Genomic DNA, 18048 nt, shown 5'->3' on the forward strand with positions numbered 1-18048 from the left:
ATCCCAGAGGGTGGCCATACCTCGTACTGGTCTCCGGGACAGAGGCGTGCGTAGCCCACCAAGCCTGGAACACAGAGACTCGCTAATCTCTTCACTCTCTTCTGTCCCTGCCCTGGGGATCACGGGACCTCACACGGGGAGCCCCAACCACAGTGTGAGTATCAGCTTCAGGGAGGGGTGAGCCATCATGATGACAAAGGACAGGCCTGGGTCCACACTTTCAACCCAGAGGGGGAACTGGACTTGCAAGTCTCAGGTCACAAGTCACAGGAGTGGAAACCAGGGCTGGGCCTGGACCCCTGTGATTCTGACCGACCCCCACCCTCAGCAGAGGCTCCAGGGACCCGGAGAAAGCCTGACCCTACACCCAAACTGGCTCCTGCCCACCCACTCTCAGCCCTGTTCTGTTACCTTTCATCCTGACGTGGAACTCGCCCAGGTGAACCTCCAGGGCCCCCTCGATGAGCCACATGTCCTGCAAAGCCCCACACAAGGTGGCTCACTGCCTGTCCCGGGGCTAGGCCACCGGAGACGCACAGATCCTGCCAGACAGAGGCCCCGGGGCGGAGAGAGACGCTCCCTCAGGGCCCAGGAAACCCCCGAGACTGGGCCCGCCGCTCTCCGCGCTCCCCCCGCCGCTGCCACCCACCTCGGTGCACTCCTGCAGGCTGCGGCCCAGCTCCTGCAGGCTCTCTCGGGAGGCGCGGCTCGGCGGGCACCTGGAGAAGGCCCGCTGCATGTTGGAGGCGCCGTCGCGCAGGCGGCACTGGATGCAGTAGCCCTCGTAGAGCTCGTCCACCTGCGGGGGCACTGGCCGGTGGGCGCTGCCCACGCCGAGGGGCGGGGCCCCGATCTGCCTGTCACTCACCCCTGAGCTCTGACCCGACCCCAGCCCCGGCCTCATTTCACACCCTGCTCCACTGTGGGCAGCGCTGCGCCCGCTCGCGGTAAATGGGAGCCCACGGCCCGGTGCGGAAACTGCCTCTGTCTCATCCACATCGTATCCCCAGCACCCGGCAGCGGCTGGCACACAGCTAGTGCACAACAGAACTAGTGAACTGGGTGGCTGAGTACATCCTTTACCCTCTCCCTGTCCAGTTTCTCTATTAGGAAATAGAAGAGGTGGATTTGTGATTTTTCTGCCCACCCACTGGGCTACTGGGAAGAGTTTGAGAATATAAAGCTTGAGGGACTTGCTGTGCGACCTTGGGCCAAACCTGGTCCCTCTCTGGGCCTCTACTCTCCTATCTGTACAATGGTGTGGTTGGACTCAGGATTCCCAAACCTCAACCCCAGCCCTCTGATCCCCACCTCAGGGCTGAGCCCCTGCAGTTTCTCTAGCTGCCTGGCACCCAGAGAATCTTCCCCTGCTAACCCAGCAGAGGCCCAGCAAGCTGAGAGACTGGGCCACCCCAGAAGCCAGGCTGACCTTGCTGATGTGAAACTCCATCTTCCGAATGTGCCTTTCCACAGAGCGTGTTTGCTTCTCCCAGAAAAAGAGAAGATGCTTTAAAAGTAGCCTGAGCCACCCCCCAACCCCCAGCCCCCTGCCACTGTCCTCCAGGTCCTAACACAGAGAACTGGGCTAGAAGCCAGGCCAGCGCCTCAGCATCCCTGAGGAAGGCTCATCGTGGACCTCAGTTTCCCCACTTGTAAAGTGGGGAGGAAGCCCAGGGGTTCCTCCTCTGGACAGCCAGGAGGATGGGATGTGAGCAAAGAGGTTATTCTTCTCCAGCTGGGCCCAGGCACCGCCCAGCTTGCTTACCAAGTGCAGACAGATGTTTCACTCACCTTGTCCAGGTCATAATAGAAAGCCTGTGGGGAAGGAAAGGAGAGAGGGAGGAGGTGTCAGGGCTCCAGTGCTCCTCCAAGACCCATGAGGCTACATCCCAGGGGCACCTGAGTTCAGAGGACAAAAAGCCAGTGGCCACTTCATCCTCTGAGGCCTGCAGTCAGCAAGCTGTGGTCCAGGTGGAGGGGGAAGAATGATTAAATACATTTGCTTTGGGTGAGGCAGCTCTAGGCCTGACTGTTTCCCAGCTGTGTTTCCCAGCTGTGTGTCCCAGGCAAGTTACTCAACCTCTCTGAGCCTCCATTGCCCTATATAAAATGTGGTAGGCCATAGCGCCTACCCTATAGGGTTGTTCTGAAGAGTAAAGGACAGTGTAAACACTCAACAAGAGAAGGACCACTGTGATTTGATTGTTTAAAGAGTGACTTCAGCCGTGACCAGAGAATTTGAGAATGGGAGAGGCAGTTGGCACCTCCCAGGAGTTCAGGCTTCAGGAAGCGGCAAATCTAGACTGGTTCATCCCCACTGGGGGCCATGGTGTGGCCAGCGAAAGGAATATATTGTCGGGGTGGGTGAATCTTTGTATAGAGGATCAAATAGTAAATTTTTCAGGCTTTACAGACCATATGGTTCCGTCCCTTGGTGCAGGAAAGCAGCCATAGACAATATATAAGTGATGAGTGTGGCTGTGTTCATATAAACTTTACTTCCAAAACAGGCCCTGCTTTGCCCATGTGGGTTAGACTCACTGTATCTGAGCCTGGAAGAATTTCCATGGGTTGGAGATCCACTAAGGAGAAAAAGCAAGATGTGACAGAGAATGTAAGTTGTGATTTCATTTTTATAAGACAACTGTTGACCTAAACCCTCTCTACACACTGTCTGTCTATTTACATGATTATGTGACCGGGGAGAAAAATGTGGAATGATAAATACTAGATTGTCCTCAGGGGTTAAACAGGGTGGGACAGAGAAGATTGGAGGGGGTGGGGGTTCAAGCAAGAAGGAAAAGATGGATTAAACCCCCCTGGAGTCTTTTTTCCCATTTGTGTGACATGCACGTGTGGGATTATGAAATTAACACTCCATATAAGAAATTAAGAAATTGGAACGTTCCCAAGGCTTCAGGAGAAAAAGTAACTACACAGCAATTTCTTGGACGCTGCGAACCAGACCCCACATGCACCAGCCCCCTAGGAGGCCCTAGTGCAGTCGCTGCCCCTTCCCTGCCTCAGTGTGCCCACCTATGAAATGGGAACAGCTAAAACACACAGACCTTTGCACAGAACTCACCTCCCTTAGAGTTGCTTTTGTTGCTGAGAGAGAGAGACCCGGGGACATAAGAACAGATATACCCACGATGGGTGGGCCGTGCAGCAAGTGCTAGGAGGGGCTGGGAACTGGGGATGGGATCGTGGCAGCGCCTTCTGTTTCTGCACTGACCTGCCTGCCCACCAAGGGCATGTGACTGAGCCCCTTCCTTCCCCTAGTGGGCCAGCACACTCGTGAGGCTGGGGGCCCTGCTCTCTGCCAACCTCTGAGGTCTTCTCCGCTGGGGCCAGGATACAGAGGTGGCTGGATACTATTTTGATAAGATTCATTACCCACTCCCTGTTTTTGCAGTCTCCCCATCAGGTGGCCTATTCTATGCTTTGGCGCTTTGGAGGAGCGATGCTGGAATAAGCTGGAGGAAGCCACAGGCAGCCAGGCCTCCTGCTTTCTGTTTCCAGAAATCTAATCCCATTAAGGACAGGAGGGGTTTTCACAAGGCAGCAGCCAGATAGAGGAGGCTGGGAGGGACTCTCCGAGATCAGAAAGAAAGAGCACCTCCCTGGAGAGACGGAGGTACCTGAGCAGCGGTGTCCTAGCTGGGCAGGCAGGTAAATTACAGGACACCCAGTTACATTTAAATTTCCAATAAACAATAAATAGATTTCTTTTTTAGTATAAGTATGTCCCAAAGATTGCATGGGACATACTTGTACTGAAAATGATTTATTTCTCTGAAAATCAAATTTAACTGGGCACCCTATCTTTTGTTTGTTTTTGGCCTTGGTTTTTGGGGGTTTGCAGGGTTTGTTTTTGTTTGTTTTTTCCCTAAATCTGGCTCTTCTCAGGAGATGGCAAAGCCCAGAGCAAGTGAGTCTTGGGCTAGCCTCAAAGATGCACCCCGGAAGACAGAAAAACTGCAGAGCTGCTGGACATTGCGGGAGCATGCAGGGTTGATAAAGGACAGTGTGAGGGGCCACTGTGACACACCCTGGATCCGATGCCTGACCCAATTTCCTGCCATCACATAGGCTACACCGAATGCATGGGGCCCAGATAGCCAAGACCTACAAAATAGGGCCATCTGACGTATACACACCTCTGTACACCTGCCCACCTTAAAGTTACTTCTAGAACTAAAGAGAGGATGGAGGTGGCCATAAGATTTGTGAACTGCTGCTCCATGTGAGGGGTGGGGGCGGCGGGGGCAGCTTGCCACCAGCCTGTGAGGTTGAATTCATCAGGGTCCAAGTCAGGTTCATTCATCACGAAATAAAGAAGGCCCATTCCCCAAGCCTCTGATTTCGGAGACTGAGACTCACACCCGTGATGCAGGCAAGGGGTGAAGGAGGGTCCGCCTTTGAACCCCAGCCGAGGCTGCTCGGTGGGAAGGGCCTGGGAGGGGTCTCACCAGCCTGGAGTTCCTGCGCGTGTCCTTGTGGCGTCCTGACAGGTAGTCCAGCTCGGCCTGCTGGACGCACAGATACTCCCTGTGAGCAGAACAAGAGAAGGGAGTTGGAGAAGCAGTAGAGGAGGAAAGAAACTGGCAGGTGAGCAGTGTTCGGGGCCGGAGGCAACCGCAGTTGCCGGCACGGAGGGCGGCTGCGGTTCTCAGAGCGCAGAGCCAGCCCAGCGCCCTGGAGCTGGGCCCCCGCTCGCTCGGGCTCGGCCTCTGAGTCCCACACGCTGAGGGCTGTCTGCTCAGCGCTGTGCAAAATGGGGAATCTCTCAGGCGAATCCCCAAACAGCTCTACAAATGGGGTCTACTGTTACTATACCGATTTCAGAGATGGGCAAACTGACCCTCAAGCAACTCAGCACAGAGTTTCACAGCAGGGAAGAGGCTGAACCCAGGTCTGAAACCAGGCAGTGGCCTCCAGAGGCCACTGTCTTCTCCCCAGCCCACGGGGAGGTCAGCGAGATCACGCCTCCCTCACAGACAAAGGCAGGCCCAGCACCAAGGACCAGAGAGAGGCCTGACGAACCCATTCTGAAGGCACAGAAAACACTGGGTCAGAGGGGACTGATCATGTTGTGTTTTCCAGCCAGAGAGACTTGGACATAAACCCCGAGGTCTAGACTTGGAGGCCAGGTGGGGTCCTCATATTGCTCCGTTGTAGATTTGCTGGTTCACCCCAGGAAGGTGACTCACCCTCTCTGGGCCCACTTGTACCACCTTCTGCTAGGCCACAGCTCGCTCAGGGGGTGGGCTCCCCAGGAAGAAGGAGCCACGGACCCCAGATAAGTCTCGTGCGGCCCTCGTGGGGATCCCCACACTGTCCTGGGAGAGGAGAATGTTGGAGACAGGCCTCCACCCTCGGGGCACAACCCCCGTTCTCACTCGGCACCAGCGCTGGGTGCACCGTGGGAGGAGGGTGAGAGATGCCCCCTGCGTGGGGAGCCAGGCCCCAGCCCGGGAGGAGGGAACTTTCACACTGAGCCCAGCGGGTAGTGGGGCAGGCAGCCCTGGCCCTGGAGCCCCACTCCCTGCTTCCTGGCTGGGGTCCTGGATGAGCTGCTTCCCATTTTGGGGGCTCAGTTTCCTCTCCTGGAAAAGGAGGCTCAGAAATTCTCTCACAGCATTCTTCCGGGCATAAAGGACCCGATGTATATGAGGCACCAAACATGTCATAGCTGCTCTGCTGCTGCTTTCATTATTATTATTATTATTATTATTATTATTATTATTATTATTATTATTATTATTATTATTTAATTAATTAGTGAGGGATGAAGAGCAGGAACACAAGAGGTAGAGGGCAGGGCAGGGCCTCCCAGGAAGAAGGAACAGATTCAATTCGGCAAGTGCATACGGTGGACCAGAGTCGTGCGGTGCCGCAGCCTCCCCTGACTCTCCACTGCCCAGAGCTGTTTAGCAGGAGCCAAGGCACAAACACACGAAGAAGATGGCACAGGGAGTGAATAATGAAAGGAAAGTCTAGAAAGGTTGAAGGTCACAAAGTTCCCTGCATGCCCTCCCAAGGGCAGTAGGGAGCCACAGAAGAGACTGGAGCAGAGGAGGGAGTGGCAGGATAGAGAAGGGGTGGGCCAGAGGCAGTGAGAGCTGCAAGGAGGCTGCTGTTCCAATCGTGTTCCTGCCCCAGGGCCTTTGCATGTGTGGCTCCCTTGGCCTGGAATGCTCTTCTCCCATTATCTGCAGGACTCACTCCTGTACTCCTTCAGGTTTTTGTTCAAATGTCACCTTCCTTGAACATCTTATTTTAAATCAATCCCACACCATCTACCCTGATTTGTTTTTCCCCATAGCACTCACACCCTGTGACATACTCTGTATTCTACTTTTCTATACTTTTTATTGTCTGTCTATCCCCCACTAGGATGGCAGCTCCATGGGGCAGGGATCATTGTGCTTTGTTCATTTCTGTACCCTACGCCTGGCACTTCACAAGCCCTCAGAAAAAATATGGGGAATAAGAGAATGAATCTGCCTGTTCTGGCCTCTTCTCAGTAAATCAGTCAGTCTCTCCTTCACTCGAATCCAGCCACCTTGACCTCCAGCTGTTATTCAAGCTCCTACCTCAGGGCCTTTGCCTGTGCTGTTCCCTCTCTGCCCAGGAGCCTTGTCCCCCAGAGACCACTCCTTCTCAGACCATTCAGGTCTCAGAAACCATCAGAACCCCCTCAGAGAGTCTCTCCAGACCACCCTGTATGACAGGCCTTCCACACATGATCTCTTCATCACCTTCATCACTGGAAGTTACGGCACTGATCACGTTACTTCTTTATTGCCATCTCCCCCTCTACACTGTGAGCTCCACGAGACCAGAGTCCTCCTGCTGTATTCACTGCGTCCCCAGTGCCCAAGGATGGGGCCGAGCACGTGGGTGCACCCAGGACATGCTTGTTGACTAAATGAATAAGTAGGAGCTCCCTCTGTGGCCTCTTACAGACAAGACCCACCCACATTCCCCAGGAAGAGGCAGAGAGGGGACGAGGCCAAAGAATGCATTTGTCAAAGGCAACAAATAGCCCATCCTTACTTGAGGCCTCTCTTCAGTGCTTCGAAGATCTTCTTCACTTGCTGTGGCTTGGGGTCCAAGCAGACAGATCCCTTCCGCAGTGTGCCGTACATCTTGGAGGATTTTGCAGGCATTCGAGGTCTCACTGAGTTCCTGTGGACGGACTTTCTGTGAGAAGGGATGGAGGGGTCAGAGCAGAGGTCTGGATAAAACCTTTCCCGGGGGCAGGCACTTTGGGAACTGTGGCCAGAACCCCAGACAGTCAGGAGACCTGGCCAAGTCCCACCTCACTGCCACCAAGCTGCATGGTCTTGGAAAGGTTGCCAAGACTCTCTGGGCCTCAGTTTTCTCATCTGTAAAATGAGGGCCTGGATTTGAGGATTAAAAGAATAACACTAACTTAATATAGAGAAATTAACTTATAGTATAGCAGCCCGCGTGCCAGTGCTGTCTGTCTGTGCTCTTCAGCAAGCTCTGTCTGTGCAGGCAGAGCAGCATGGGAGGCCAAATCATAGTCCTGTGGTGTACCCAGGGGCTGGGCACCTGTTGGCTTTGCCTGCCTGGCATCCATTCCTCTCCCTTTGTTAATAGTGCCTCAGTTTTCCTCTGGGGCATCTCCACAACCCTGCTCTTTATGCATGAGTTTTGGAAGGAGGTGGCCTGGCAGATCACCATTCATTCACACACACACACGTACACACACACACACACATGCACACATGGGCATTCTGAGGCAAACCCATGTCCCACGCCTGGGTTAGTCAACATATTTCACTCTGCTGGAAGAGAACCTTTCTCTCCCACTTCTCCCCCTTCCCTGCTCATCTTCCTCATGTACACTGAGGAGCCAGCTTCAACCATGCGCACTGTGCCCCCCACAGGGATGTCTGAGCAACAGGAGAGAAGGAACAGGCCCTGGACAGCCTGACCACTCATTGGCTGTACACTGTTATGAGAAAGAGGGAGGAATAACTGATTTGATTTAAGCCCTTTTATTTTAGAGGGCTTCTTTGTCGAAGCTACTTCACTTCTGCACTAGTACACTACCCAGGTTTCCACTTTTCTATCTGTAAAATGGGAAAACAGCAGTCTGAGTCAGAGGGTGGTGCTCAGAATTCTGTCAGATACCAGGTCAAACGTCTGGTACAATGGGGGCACTTAGTGGATGCTTATTAAATGTCCATTATTATAATAATCACATCCTCTGTATCTCTCCCCATACCCACAGCCTGGAAAACAGTCAGTACTCAGTAAAGACTGAGCTAAACTGAACGAGCAGAAACAGCATGTCAAGGGAGATCCTGGGGCCCAAGGCACTCGGCTGGACCCTGAAAGAACAGGACAAAAGGTACCCCCAGGAAAGGTGTTCCAAGTCAGGGGACAGAGTGAGCAAGGGCGGAGGGGAGGAGCTAGTGGAGTCGAGTGTGATGGGGGTGGGTGGACGGCGGGGCAAGGCTTGGCTGAAGCAGAGGTGGGACACTGCCAGAGAGGCTGGACAAGGGGCCCTTCCCACCTTTGGGACCCTAGGATGGGGACCATGGGGAACGTCAGGTCCCAGGGAAAATCCAGCTTCAAGGACCTTGGCAATGACAACTAAGATCTCTACAGAGCAGAGAAACAAAACTCCGGCCACAGCTCCTGGGCTGCCGGCTCCACCAGCACCGTCCCGCCTGAGGGCCCTGGGAGCGGACCATTGCCACAGTAACGGAAGGCACGCCGAGTGCCTGCTGTGGCCTGGCGCTTGCTGAGAGCTTTTTGTAAATACCGACTTTCACAACCACCCAAAGAGGCAAGTATTATATTTAACCCCATTGCAAGATAGGGAAACTGAGGCTAAGATAAATGACTTGCCCCAGATAATGTAGGCAGCAGAGCTGGGGCCCAAACCCACATGTACACAGGGCCTCAGCCTGGGATCTACCCGCCGATCCCGGAGCAGGGTGCAGGATTCTCTCACGGTCCCCAGAACCACCTGGAGGACTTGCTAGACTCAGATTGCTGACCTCCCCCGACCTCCTCCCCACCAACGTTTCAGGTTTGACAGGTCTGGGAGGGCCTGAGAATGTGCATTTCTGACATGACCTCTGACCACAGTAGGACCACTTTCTCAGGGGTTCACCATCTCTGCTTTACTTGGGAGGCATCCTCCTGCTGGAAACCCAGCTCCAAGTGTCCCTAGGAGCCCTTCACCGTCTGCTGCCCTTTGGGGTTTAAAAATCAAGGTGACAGGACTCATTCATATATTCAAACACTCACAGGGCAGGGCTTTCTCTGAGTCAGGAGCTGTTCTGGGAGCCAAGGGGCCAGAATCCCACCCTGGAGGGCTCACAGTCCACAGGGAGATGGGGAGGATTGTGACCTGGAGAGCCAGGCAGGGGGCAGGCAGGACACAGCTCTAGCTCCTTTGCCAGGCCTGGGAGAAGGGCCACCGGCCATCACCACGCCGTGGTCCCAGAGAGGCCCACAGGCACAGGTGGCCAGGCTGTATTTCTAGCCCAGCCAGATGCTGCACATTCCAGGCACTGTCACAGGCACCTGCAATGACTCAGTAGAGCTGTCCTGTCCACCCCTGCTGATGGGGACCAAGCCCCAGGGCCCAAGGTTCCCCACCAGGTTTGCACAGTTGCATTAAAAACCAACATGCAGGAAATGCAGATCCCAGGCCTTGCCCGGCACTGAGAACTGGGTCCCAAGGATGCTGCACCAAGGAAGGCTCTGGAACCCCGCCCTGGACCCTCAAGAGCCTCTCCAAGCTGGGAACTCAAATCAGCTCATGGGACACAAGCCCCAGGTCGGCCGCCCATGGTCAAATCCTAGCCCGAGAGGTCAGAGGCACGTAGTCTATTTGAGCCTCAGTTTCCTCACCTGTAAAAGGGGGATAATAAGTGTGCCTGCCCCTCAATGTTGTCATTCATTCAATAGCTATTTCCTGAACACCTACTGTGCACCAGACACCATTCTAGGAGCCAAGGACGGAAGAGTAGCCAAGGCCCTGCCCTCGTGGGCGGCATGCCAGCTGGGGGAGTCCCGGGGAAGTGGCAGCAAGCACAGATTCCAGAGCCAGACGCTAGAGTCTCTATCCGGCTCCCTCACTCACAAACTGTGTGATCCTGGGTAGATTATTGAATCTCTCTGTGCCTCAGTTTTCTCATCTATAAAATGGGAGCCAGAGAAAGGGTTGCTGTAAGGGTTATATGAGTTAAAAAACATAAAGGGCTTTGAACAGTGCCCCACAAAAAGTAAATGCCATATAAGGTTTGGAGTTAAATAAGGTAATTTTTTAAAATTGTATGTCAGATAGTACCTAGTGCCAAGGCGGGAAAGGGGTCAGGGTAATGAATTTAAATAGATTGAACAGGGAAGGCTCCTCCAATCAGGTGATGTCTGAGTAAAGTTAATGTGCACAGAACTCTGGGCACAAAGCTGCCACCTCGGTAGTGCTCACCATGCATCTGCCGTTATCCATATAGTACACATCAAATAAATACTTGCACTTTGCAAAGCCCAAGAAGGGGCTGTGCTCCCTCCCCCAGCCCTCCCTGAGGCCACATCACCCACCTCTTGGAGCACACCCTCCATACGGTTGCCATCTCCAGGCGGGCAGGGACAGGCAGGGCTGCAGCCTCGAGAGGAGCAGGTTTCGGACAGGCTAGCATCCCCAGCAGGTGGGCAGGCAGCTTGGAGATGGGGCTGCAGGAAGCCCGCTCACCTGCCAGTACCCAGGAGCCCACGTTCCCCTGCAGGTGCACAGCCTCAGCTGGGCCCCCCTTCCATCAATCTGGAGACTTCCTCACCCTTGCTGCTGCGGCTGTGCCTGACAGCACTGGCTCCTGGGGCAGCTCTGAGCCCAGTGCTCTGTCTGAGGTTCAGCGGGGCAGGTGTGGTGGCCACTCTGAGGGCTGGCCCCGCCAGGGACGGAGATGTATGTGCAGCCTCCAGATGGCGAAATCAGGTTGCATGTCTGGCCCGGTGTCACAGCTGCCAGGGCAGGGAGCAGCCTCCGGGGCGGATGTTACACCAGCTCTGGGAGGACTCAGTAAATGTTAAACATTCCCCGGCATGCCAGACAAGCCTCCCGCTGGGCACGTGCGACCCACTGGCCCCAGCCGTCACGTGGGGCCACCAGGCTGTCCTTCTACCTGGTGTCACTGGGAAACGCTATCGGAGGCCCTGGCATGGCTGCTGCAGGTGCGGGATCTGGAGGCAGGCGGGCTGGGGATGGGCGCGGAGCGGTAAGTAACAGGACTGGCTGGACACGCTTCAGGTGAGGACTTAAAGCTTGGTGTCAGCTCACCTTCTCTCCTGTGTCTGCTGGTACTAGATGCACAGGGATGATGACAAACAAGCATGCGGCGTGTGCAAAGGGTGTGTTGTGTGTACTAGCCCATCTCTCTGACACCTGCCTCTGGGGTCTAGCCCTTTGCTATGACCTCTTTCTCTAGCCTCCACTCCTTGAAAATCAAGGACTTCTGCTTAGTTTTCACACCTACACTTCCCAGCTGTCCCAACAGAGGCATTCCCAAGGCGGTGAGGACATCACAGCAGCTCCTGGCTCAGGAGGGTACCTGCCTGACAGCCTGGGAGGCAGTGTTGGGGGAAGGGGAGGCCTAGCCAAGGAGTGGCAGGAAGGGGTTAGGAGCAGCTGTGCCTGTCAGTCAGGGCAGAATGAGACAGTGTCAGGACCTGGTCCTCTTCTTCATCCCCTACCTTTATTATACATGGCCTTATGTTATATTAGTATATATTATTACATATGGTTTTATTATAGCAGTCATTCACACCTTAGTGTAAAATTCCCCCTCCAGATTATTTCCCCAAGTGAATTATTTGATTATGCAATAAAAAAAAAAAACCCTGTCCAGAGTCAAAGGGGTTTCAGATGCCAGGGCAGGGATGAGAGTTGGGGACAACTAAGTGGCGCCCTGTTCTCCTGCTCTCTTGTCTAAGGTTAATTTGCCTGACCCGCTCCCACTGCTGAGTGCCTTGGCAATGTGGCCATGTTTCAGCCTGGTTGGATTACCTGGAAATAAGACCAGAAAGTGAGGCTTGAAACCCAATCCAGACCGTCCAGCCCCAGAGCCCAGGGTCCAGACCCCTGAGAATTAGACAGAGACAGGAGGTTAAAAATAGATGTGCTGCTTCTCTGCCATTATGGGCTGCTTCTTCCTCAGCCTGGACAGGTGGACTGCGGAGGCTGAGGCCAGACGGTGCCACCCAGGAACCTCAGAACCCGCTCGGGCCAGGCATCCTCCAGAATCCCCTGGCAGGGGGCAGGACAAGGAGCCCCAGGAGGGGTCCAGGACATCAGTGTTGTCTTTCTCAGACTAGGACACAGGATTTGCAGGACATGACTGTTACCCTTGCTGATGACCAATGAGCCCTGGTGTCACAGGTCAGGCTCCTTCTGTTCTCTTTCCACCCAGAGTGTGACCCCAGGAATTCAGGGCAGCAGCAAGAGGCTGGGGGCCCACCTTGGCTCACTGGGCAAAACTACCAGCTGGAGCCTAGAGGGACATTTCCCAGGGATGTGTGAAGTCCAGAGGCCCCCAGAAGCCTGGCAGGAGGAGAGCTGTAGGCAGGACGGGCTACAGACTTCATGAGGCAGGACCCTTTGTTCAAAACTGATAAAGAATTTGAGATATGGACAGCAGAGTGTTCATTTTTAAGTGCAGGGCCCTGTGTGAGTGCACGCCCAGGCAGCCGGCTTTGGCTGCAGGGTCTGTGGACCCTTCCCCTGCTGCCAGACCGCAGGGACAAAGTCCTCATAGTGCCTCTCATGAGAAAGGTGCCCTGTGGGACGCCCAGCTCCACGCCAAGGCGCTCAGCCTCGGGGGGCACATGGGCTGGATGCCCCCTTGGCCAGGGGACATTCACAGCTGTCCTTAGCAGCCCTAATTACAGACCCCATGGCATGGGGGCCCCGATGAAGCCCAGGAAGAGGCAGAGATAGTTCAGCTGAGAAACAGTATCTCTCTCTGGCCAGGTTATACTAGCCCCTCTCAGCAGCATTCATGGAGCGCCTACTGTGTGCCTTCCTCCCAGTGGCATCCACACTCTTTTCATTTTTGGGGTGGGAGGGTAATTAGGTTTATTTATTAATTCTTTTTTTAGTGGAGGTACTGGGGAATGAACGCAGGGCCTCGTGCATGCTAAGCATGTGCTCTACCGGTGGGCTATACCCTCCTTAGCATCCACACTTTCACTTGGAAGCTCGGAGAGGCCCAAGGTGTTAACTCCCTTTGGGGCTTTGGCCAAATTTCCTCCTGTCTTGGAGCCTTAGTTTCCTCTGCTTCAGCTCTCCAGTGGGTCCGTTCACACTGCTAATGTCTTCACGGGGGCCCACAAGTCCCCGCAGAGTCCCCCTCCCTCTCTCACCACTGTCCCACAAGCCGACCACACATCCCCTTTCTGTCCCTCAAAGCTCATTCTCAACTCAGGGCCTTTGCACGTGCTGTTGCCTCTTCTTGGAAGGCTTCCCCACTCCCACACCATGTCTGCATGTGATCAACCCCCCTCTTCTCTCCCACCTGTGCTTAACCACGCCACTACCTCACTGAGGGCTTCTCCCCCCCGCCGCCTGCTGCCCTCCTGCATGCTCCAGGTTTTTAAAAATTTCTTCACAGGACCTGCCACCAGCTGGATCCACCTTGATTATCATTGCCTTGTTTTGCGCCCTGAAAGGAAGGCAGGGTCTGATCTGTCTCCAGAGTCCGGGGCAGGGTCTGACCAGAGTCAGAACTCCATAAATAGTTGTAGAATGACTTTGGGATTCCTAAGGGTGCTTCCAGGATTTCAACCCTGAGTTGCCACTCCTCCCAGGCACACCTCAGAACCTTGGAACTGAGCCACGCAGAGACAAGGTAAGTGAGCTGGGAGGCCCTGGCTGTGGGGCCAGGCATCACGGGTGAAGGCGGGAGGAGGCGGGGTGTCTAATGTGCAGCTGGTGAGCCCTGGGGAAAGAGCGAGAGGAGGGCCTGTCTGGGACCTCTGTGGTCCTCCCCAGGACCTGGCATTGAAGCCAAGGCCTGAAGAAAACTGAGCAGGAGCGAGCTAGGTGAAGAGGAGTCAGGGGAGTTCCCGGTGGGGGACACAGCCTGTGCACAGGCCTGGAGGGCAGCGAGGTCAATGTGGCTGAAGCACAGGGTTCAGAAGAAGGCTGGCTGGCCAGACCCCAGCCTCGAGGGGCCTGGATGGTATCTTAAGTGGGATGGGAACCTCTGGAGGTTTCGAGCAAGGAAGTGCCAGGATGAGAGTTGGTTGTTGACTGGCTCACTGATCAACCAGGTTCTGTGCCCTGCTCTGGCTGGGGGTCCTGTCTGTCCACCACATCTGCTCAGACTGGCAGACGTTTGGGCCTCACAGGATGTCTGGAGCCCAAGACCCAGCTGGCCTGGGCAGAGACGGCCCTTCCTCCTGGGGATCACCTGCAGCTGGAGGAGACACCCAGCAGAGCAGCCATGAGCTTGTGCCCAGATACTCAGTGTCGACCAGGCTGCTCCTTATCCTTTGAAACTTCCCACAGGCACCTACTGTGTGCAGGCGTGTGCCAGCTGCTTGCCAGGTGTCACCTCATTGTGCCTTCATGACAAGCCTGTGAGGGTGGGACATTTGTGATTCCCATTTTGCAGATGAGGAAACCAGACGCAGGTGAAGTCATTGGCCCCAGGTCACAGGTGGCTCTATTTCTCATTCTGTTAAACAGGAAGAACATTCCATACTAGCCCTGCCCCTAGGAGACTAAGTTCTAACTCTGAACCAGTCTTGTTGTGTGACCTTGGGTGAGCAGCACCACCTCTCTGAGCCTCAGTTTTCTGATCTGCCAGGTGGGCCTGATAAACTCAGGCAGATCAAATTCTGGGATCAACTGCCAGGAACATGATGATACCTGTCCAGATCAGAAGCAAGTTACAGGATTCTCCCAACACCAAGACTCTCTCACACACACACTGTCCTGGGCTGCAGGCTTGGCATGAGAGCGAGCCTCAGGGTCATTGGCAGCGGAGGAGGCTGTCCCTGCCCGCCCCCACCGCCCACCCGTAGCCCTCAAACAAGCCCCCTTCCCCACCATGACTCAGGCAGAACTTACGTGATCCTCCGGCTCTGGGCACTGCTGAAGCCTGCAAAGGAGGCGCTCCGGCCCATGACCCCCACGGCCCCTGTGTCCCCGGAGGACAGGAACCGCACCCTCACCGACATGGCCGTCACCTGCAGGGGGAGGACAGGACAGTCAGCCTCACACTGCCACCTGGTGAGTGCTGACCGCAGGCCAGCCACCCTCCACCATGGCCCCCAAAGACCTTACAACAGCCCCCAGAGATGGGTGGCCGGTACTGTCCCCAGATCACAGATGAGAAAACTGAGGCTTGATTAGTTTAGGGAGCCTGCTTGGGGCAAGCGGCAGGAGCAAGATTCAAACCCAAGTCTCTGTACGCTGTCTGCACTTGGGTCCTTAATGCCTGAGCAAAGCTGAGTCCTCGCACAGGGGGAGCCAGCAACTGCTGAATCAGCTCTTCTCCCCTCCCCTCAGCCACTTCTCTCTGCCAGTGACCCTGACCCCCCTCTACAAACTGAGCACTCACTGTGTGCCAGACACGGTGCTGGAGACACATTGAGTGAGACAGGCAAAGTCCTTGCCACCACCTCTCAGGGCTCTGGGTCCAGCAGGGAGGCTGATGAACCCCAGTTACCATGTGGAGCCCATAGTGAAATGACTGGGGATCTGTCCCAACCATGGAGAAGGCAACCAAGAGCTGAGAAGGAAAGGCTAAGGAGGGAAGAAGGGGAAGGGGAGGGAGGGAAGGGTATCCGAAGTAGAGGGAACAGCATGAGCAAAGGCCTGGAAGTGCAGAGGACAGGGTAGAGTCCAGTAACAGAAAGAAATTCAGTGGATTGGGGTGTGGCTCCAGGTGAGGTTGGAGAGGCCAGCAGAGTGCAGGTCAGGGGGCCTTGGTGGCCCTAGGGAGGACTTCGGCCTTGCAATTGGGTGAGGGTAACTGGGAGCCATAGGAGGCTTTGAGCAGGGGGTGATGAAGCCCAATTCACATGAGGCATCAAAGACTTCCAGAAGCCATAATCCATTGCCCCGTCTCTGAGTCAGGCTGCAGTGAGGCCAGCCTAGAACCTGGCTGGCTTTTCTTTTTTCCAATCCACCTCAAGATTGGAAAAATGCACCATAACCCTTGGGAGTATTGCCCAGTGTCTTCCAGTACCATTGGAAAGTTCTCCTCCATATCTAACCCAAATCTCTGCTGCTACAGTTTCATACCTTGCGCCTCAGCCAGGGTAGGGCCAGTGCAAAGATGCCAGGGACCTCACTGCCCTGGGAAAGCTCCTCTCCACCAACTCCCTTGTATCCCCACTCGGTGAGGCCCCTGCCTTCCCACGTCCCTCCACCCAGCGGCTGAGTCCAGACTCCACACCTTTGCCCACATTGCGGCCTCTGCATGGAATAATGTTCTCTTTGGGGTCACCTCTGCCCAGCGTCTAGTCCTGCATTTTGTTTGTAGTCGGTCCCTCCATGGTCTCTAGAACCCTCACTCTGAACCCCCAGCAGATCTGTGCAGCCCCCACAAGCCTTCTCCTCCAACATCCCCTGCAACAAACAGCCCCACGTGTGCTGTGCATAGGTGAGCACCGGAAACAAAAAAGCCAGACCTGGGTTCAGACCCTATCTGTAGCTGTGCCACTCATCGGCTCTGGGCCTCGGTGATCCCACCTGTAAGATGGAAATCCAGAAAAGGACCAAAGAAACAGTGTGCTGACAGCACACAAAGTGAAACAGACACTGGGAAGAGCAGGCTGTCTCTGTGCCATCGGGTGACTGAGACCCCAGGTGCCGGGGCAGATGAGCTGATGAGTGACATCTAGCCCTGGCGGGGGAAGCTGGTGAGCGTTGCTGAGCACCCACAGTGTGGCAAGCCCCAGTGCCAGGGACTGTCCCGAGCTGCAGACCCGTGAACAGCAGCACAGGGTCCTGATGGGGAAGGTGAGGCAGCCTGGCAGTGGAGGTATCATTTACTGAGTGCTCGTAATTAAGCCAGCCATGCACTAAATGCCTGTGTGAATTCTCTTATTAGATACACACAACCCCCTGACACGTAGGATCTATTGCAAACCTACTCTGATAGATGAGGAGACTGAGGCTCAGAGAGGTAACAAGCCAAGCCAAGGGACCCAGCTAGGAAGCAGTAGAGCCGGGCTTAGAACCTGAGTGTGACCCATGCTGACACCAGCACTTCTCATGGTAGGTGGTCAGGAGGCATCCTGCACCCCAGGGGTCTGCCCCCGCCCCACAGGGAGGACCCCCACGGCCCCTACCTGTGCTGTTCTGCTGCTAGTTTGGACCAGCTCACAAGAGTCGATTGTTAAAATTTTCAGCAATTTTGGTAGCTTGAAATCAGCCACGATAGGATTATGTACAGCGTGGAAATTGGCAAGTGTTACAAATTAGGCTTGGGTTTTGTTTTGTTTTTTTTCTGCTGGTTGTTAAACATTTATCAGCACACTGCTGCCCCCACCCCTATCAGCATAAGCTCCGAATGGCACTAGAACCTTCTCAAACTGCTTAACAGCAAGCTGGGCAAGGGAACGAGGAGGGAGCGGACAGGGAGATCCCCAAGGTCAGTGGTTGGGACCAGGGCTCTGGCGCCAGCCCCAGGGAGTTGGGACCGGAACTCCCTCCCTCCACATCTCCACCACCCTCCCACCCACGCCTTCTGGGTCATTCCTTCAGCCTCCCCTAGGTCCTTCAGGATAAGAGAGAAAGACAATTGCTAAATAGTTCTGTGTGTACAGTTCGCCAGAACAAACCCCACCATCTTCCTGCCCAGCATTAGGAAAGGAGGATGGAGGAAGGGAATGTTAGTGCAGACTTACGCAGTGTGCCAGCACCTGGCTGTGGATTTATTACTCACGACAGGTCCATGAGGTTCAATGACCCCACTTTTCATATGAGGAAAGAGGCTCTAAGAGGTGAAAAGTCTGGCTCAGGGACCTGCCACATGGTGA

The 18048-nt window shown here is 54.9% G+C and overlaps 1 protein-coding gene across 9 annotated transcripts in view; it reads right to left on the reverse strand.

The window, feature by feature from the left end:
- Positions 1-18048, reverse strand: part of RIPOR3 (RIPOR family member 3) — a 68182-nt gene that overhangs the window by 15103 nt on the left and 35031 nt on the right. For 7 of the 9 annotated variants that reach the window (XR_012500663.1, XM_074347435.1, XM_074347433.1 and 4 more), the window contains 8 exons: positions 15128-15246; positions 7063-7209; positions 4473-4551; positions 1792-1815; positions 1430-1483; positions 650-799; positions 412-475; positions 21-64 (listed from right to left, as the gene is read on the reverse strand). Coding sequence is in view for 8 of the 9 variants with exons in the window: in XM_074347435.1 (XP_074203536.1) it covers positions 21-64; positions 412-475; positions 650-799; positions 1430-1483; positions 1792-1815; positions 4473-4551; positions 7063-7209; positions 15128-15246 (681 nt within the window). In the remaining variant the exon portion in view is untranslated. The remainder of the gene's footprint in view (positions 1-20; positions 65-411; positions 476-649; positions 800-1429; positions 1484-1791; positions 1816-4472; positions 4552-7062; positions 7210-15127; positions 15247-18048) is intronic. The other 2 variants (XM_074347434.1, XM_074347429.1) reach the window with 1 other exon arrangement.

This window comes from Camelus bactrianus, chromosome 19, assembly GCF_048773025.1.
Source record: "Camelus bactrianus isolate YW-2024 breed Bactrian camel chromosome 19, ASM4877302v1, whole genome shotgun sequence".
Taxonomy (NCBI): Eukaryota; Metazoa; Chordata; class Mammalia; order Artiodactyla; family Camelidae; genus Camelus; species Camelus bactrianus.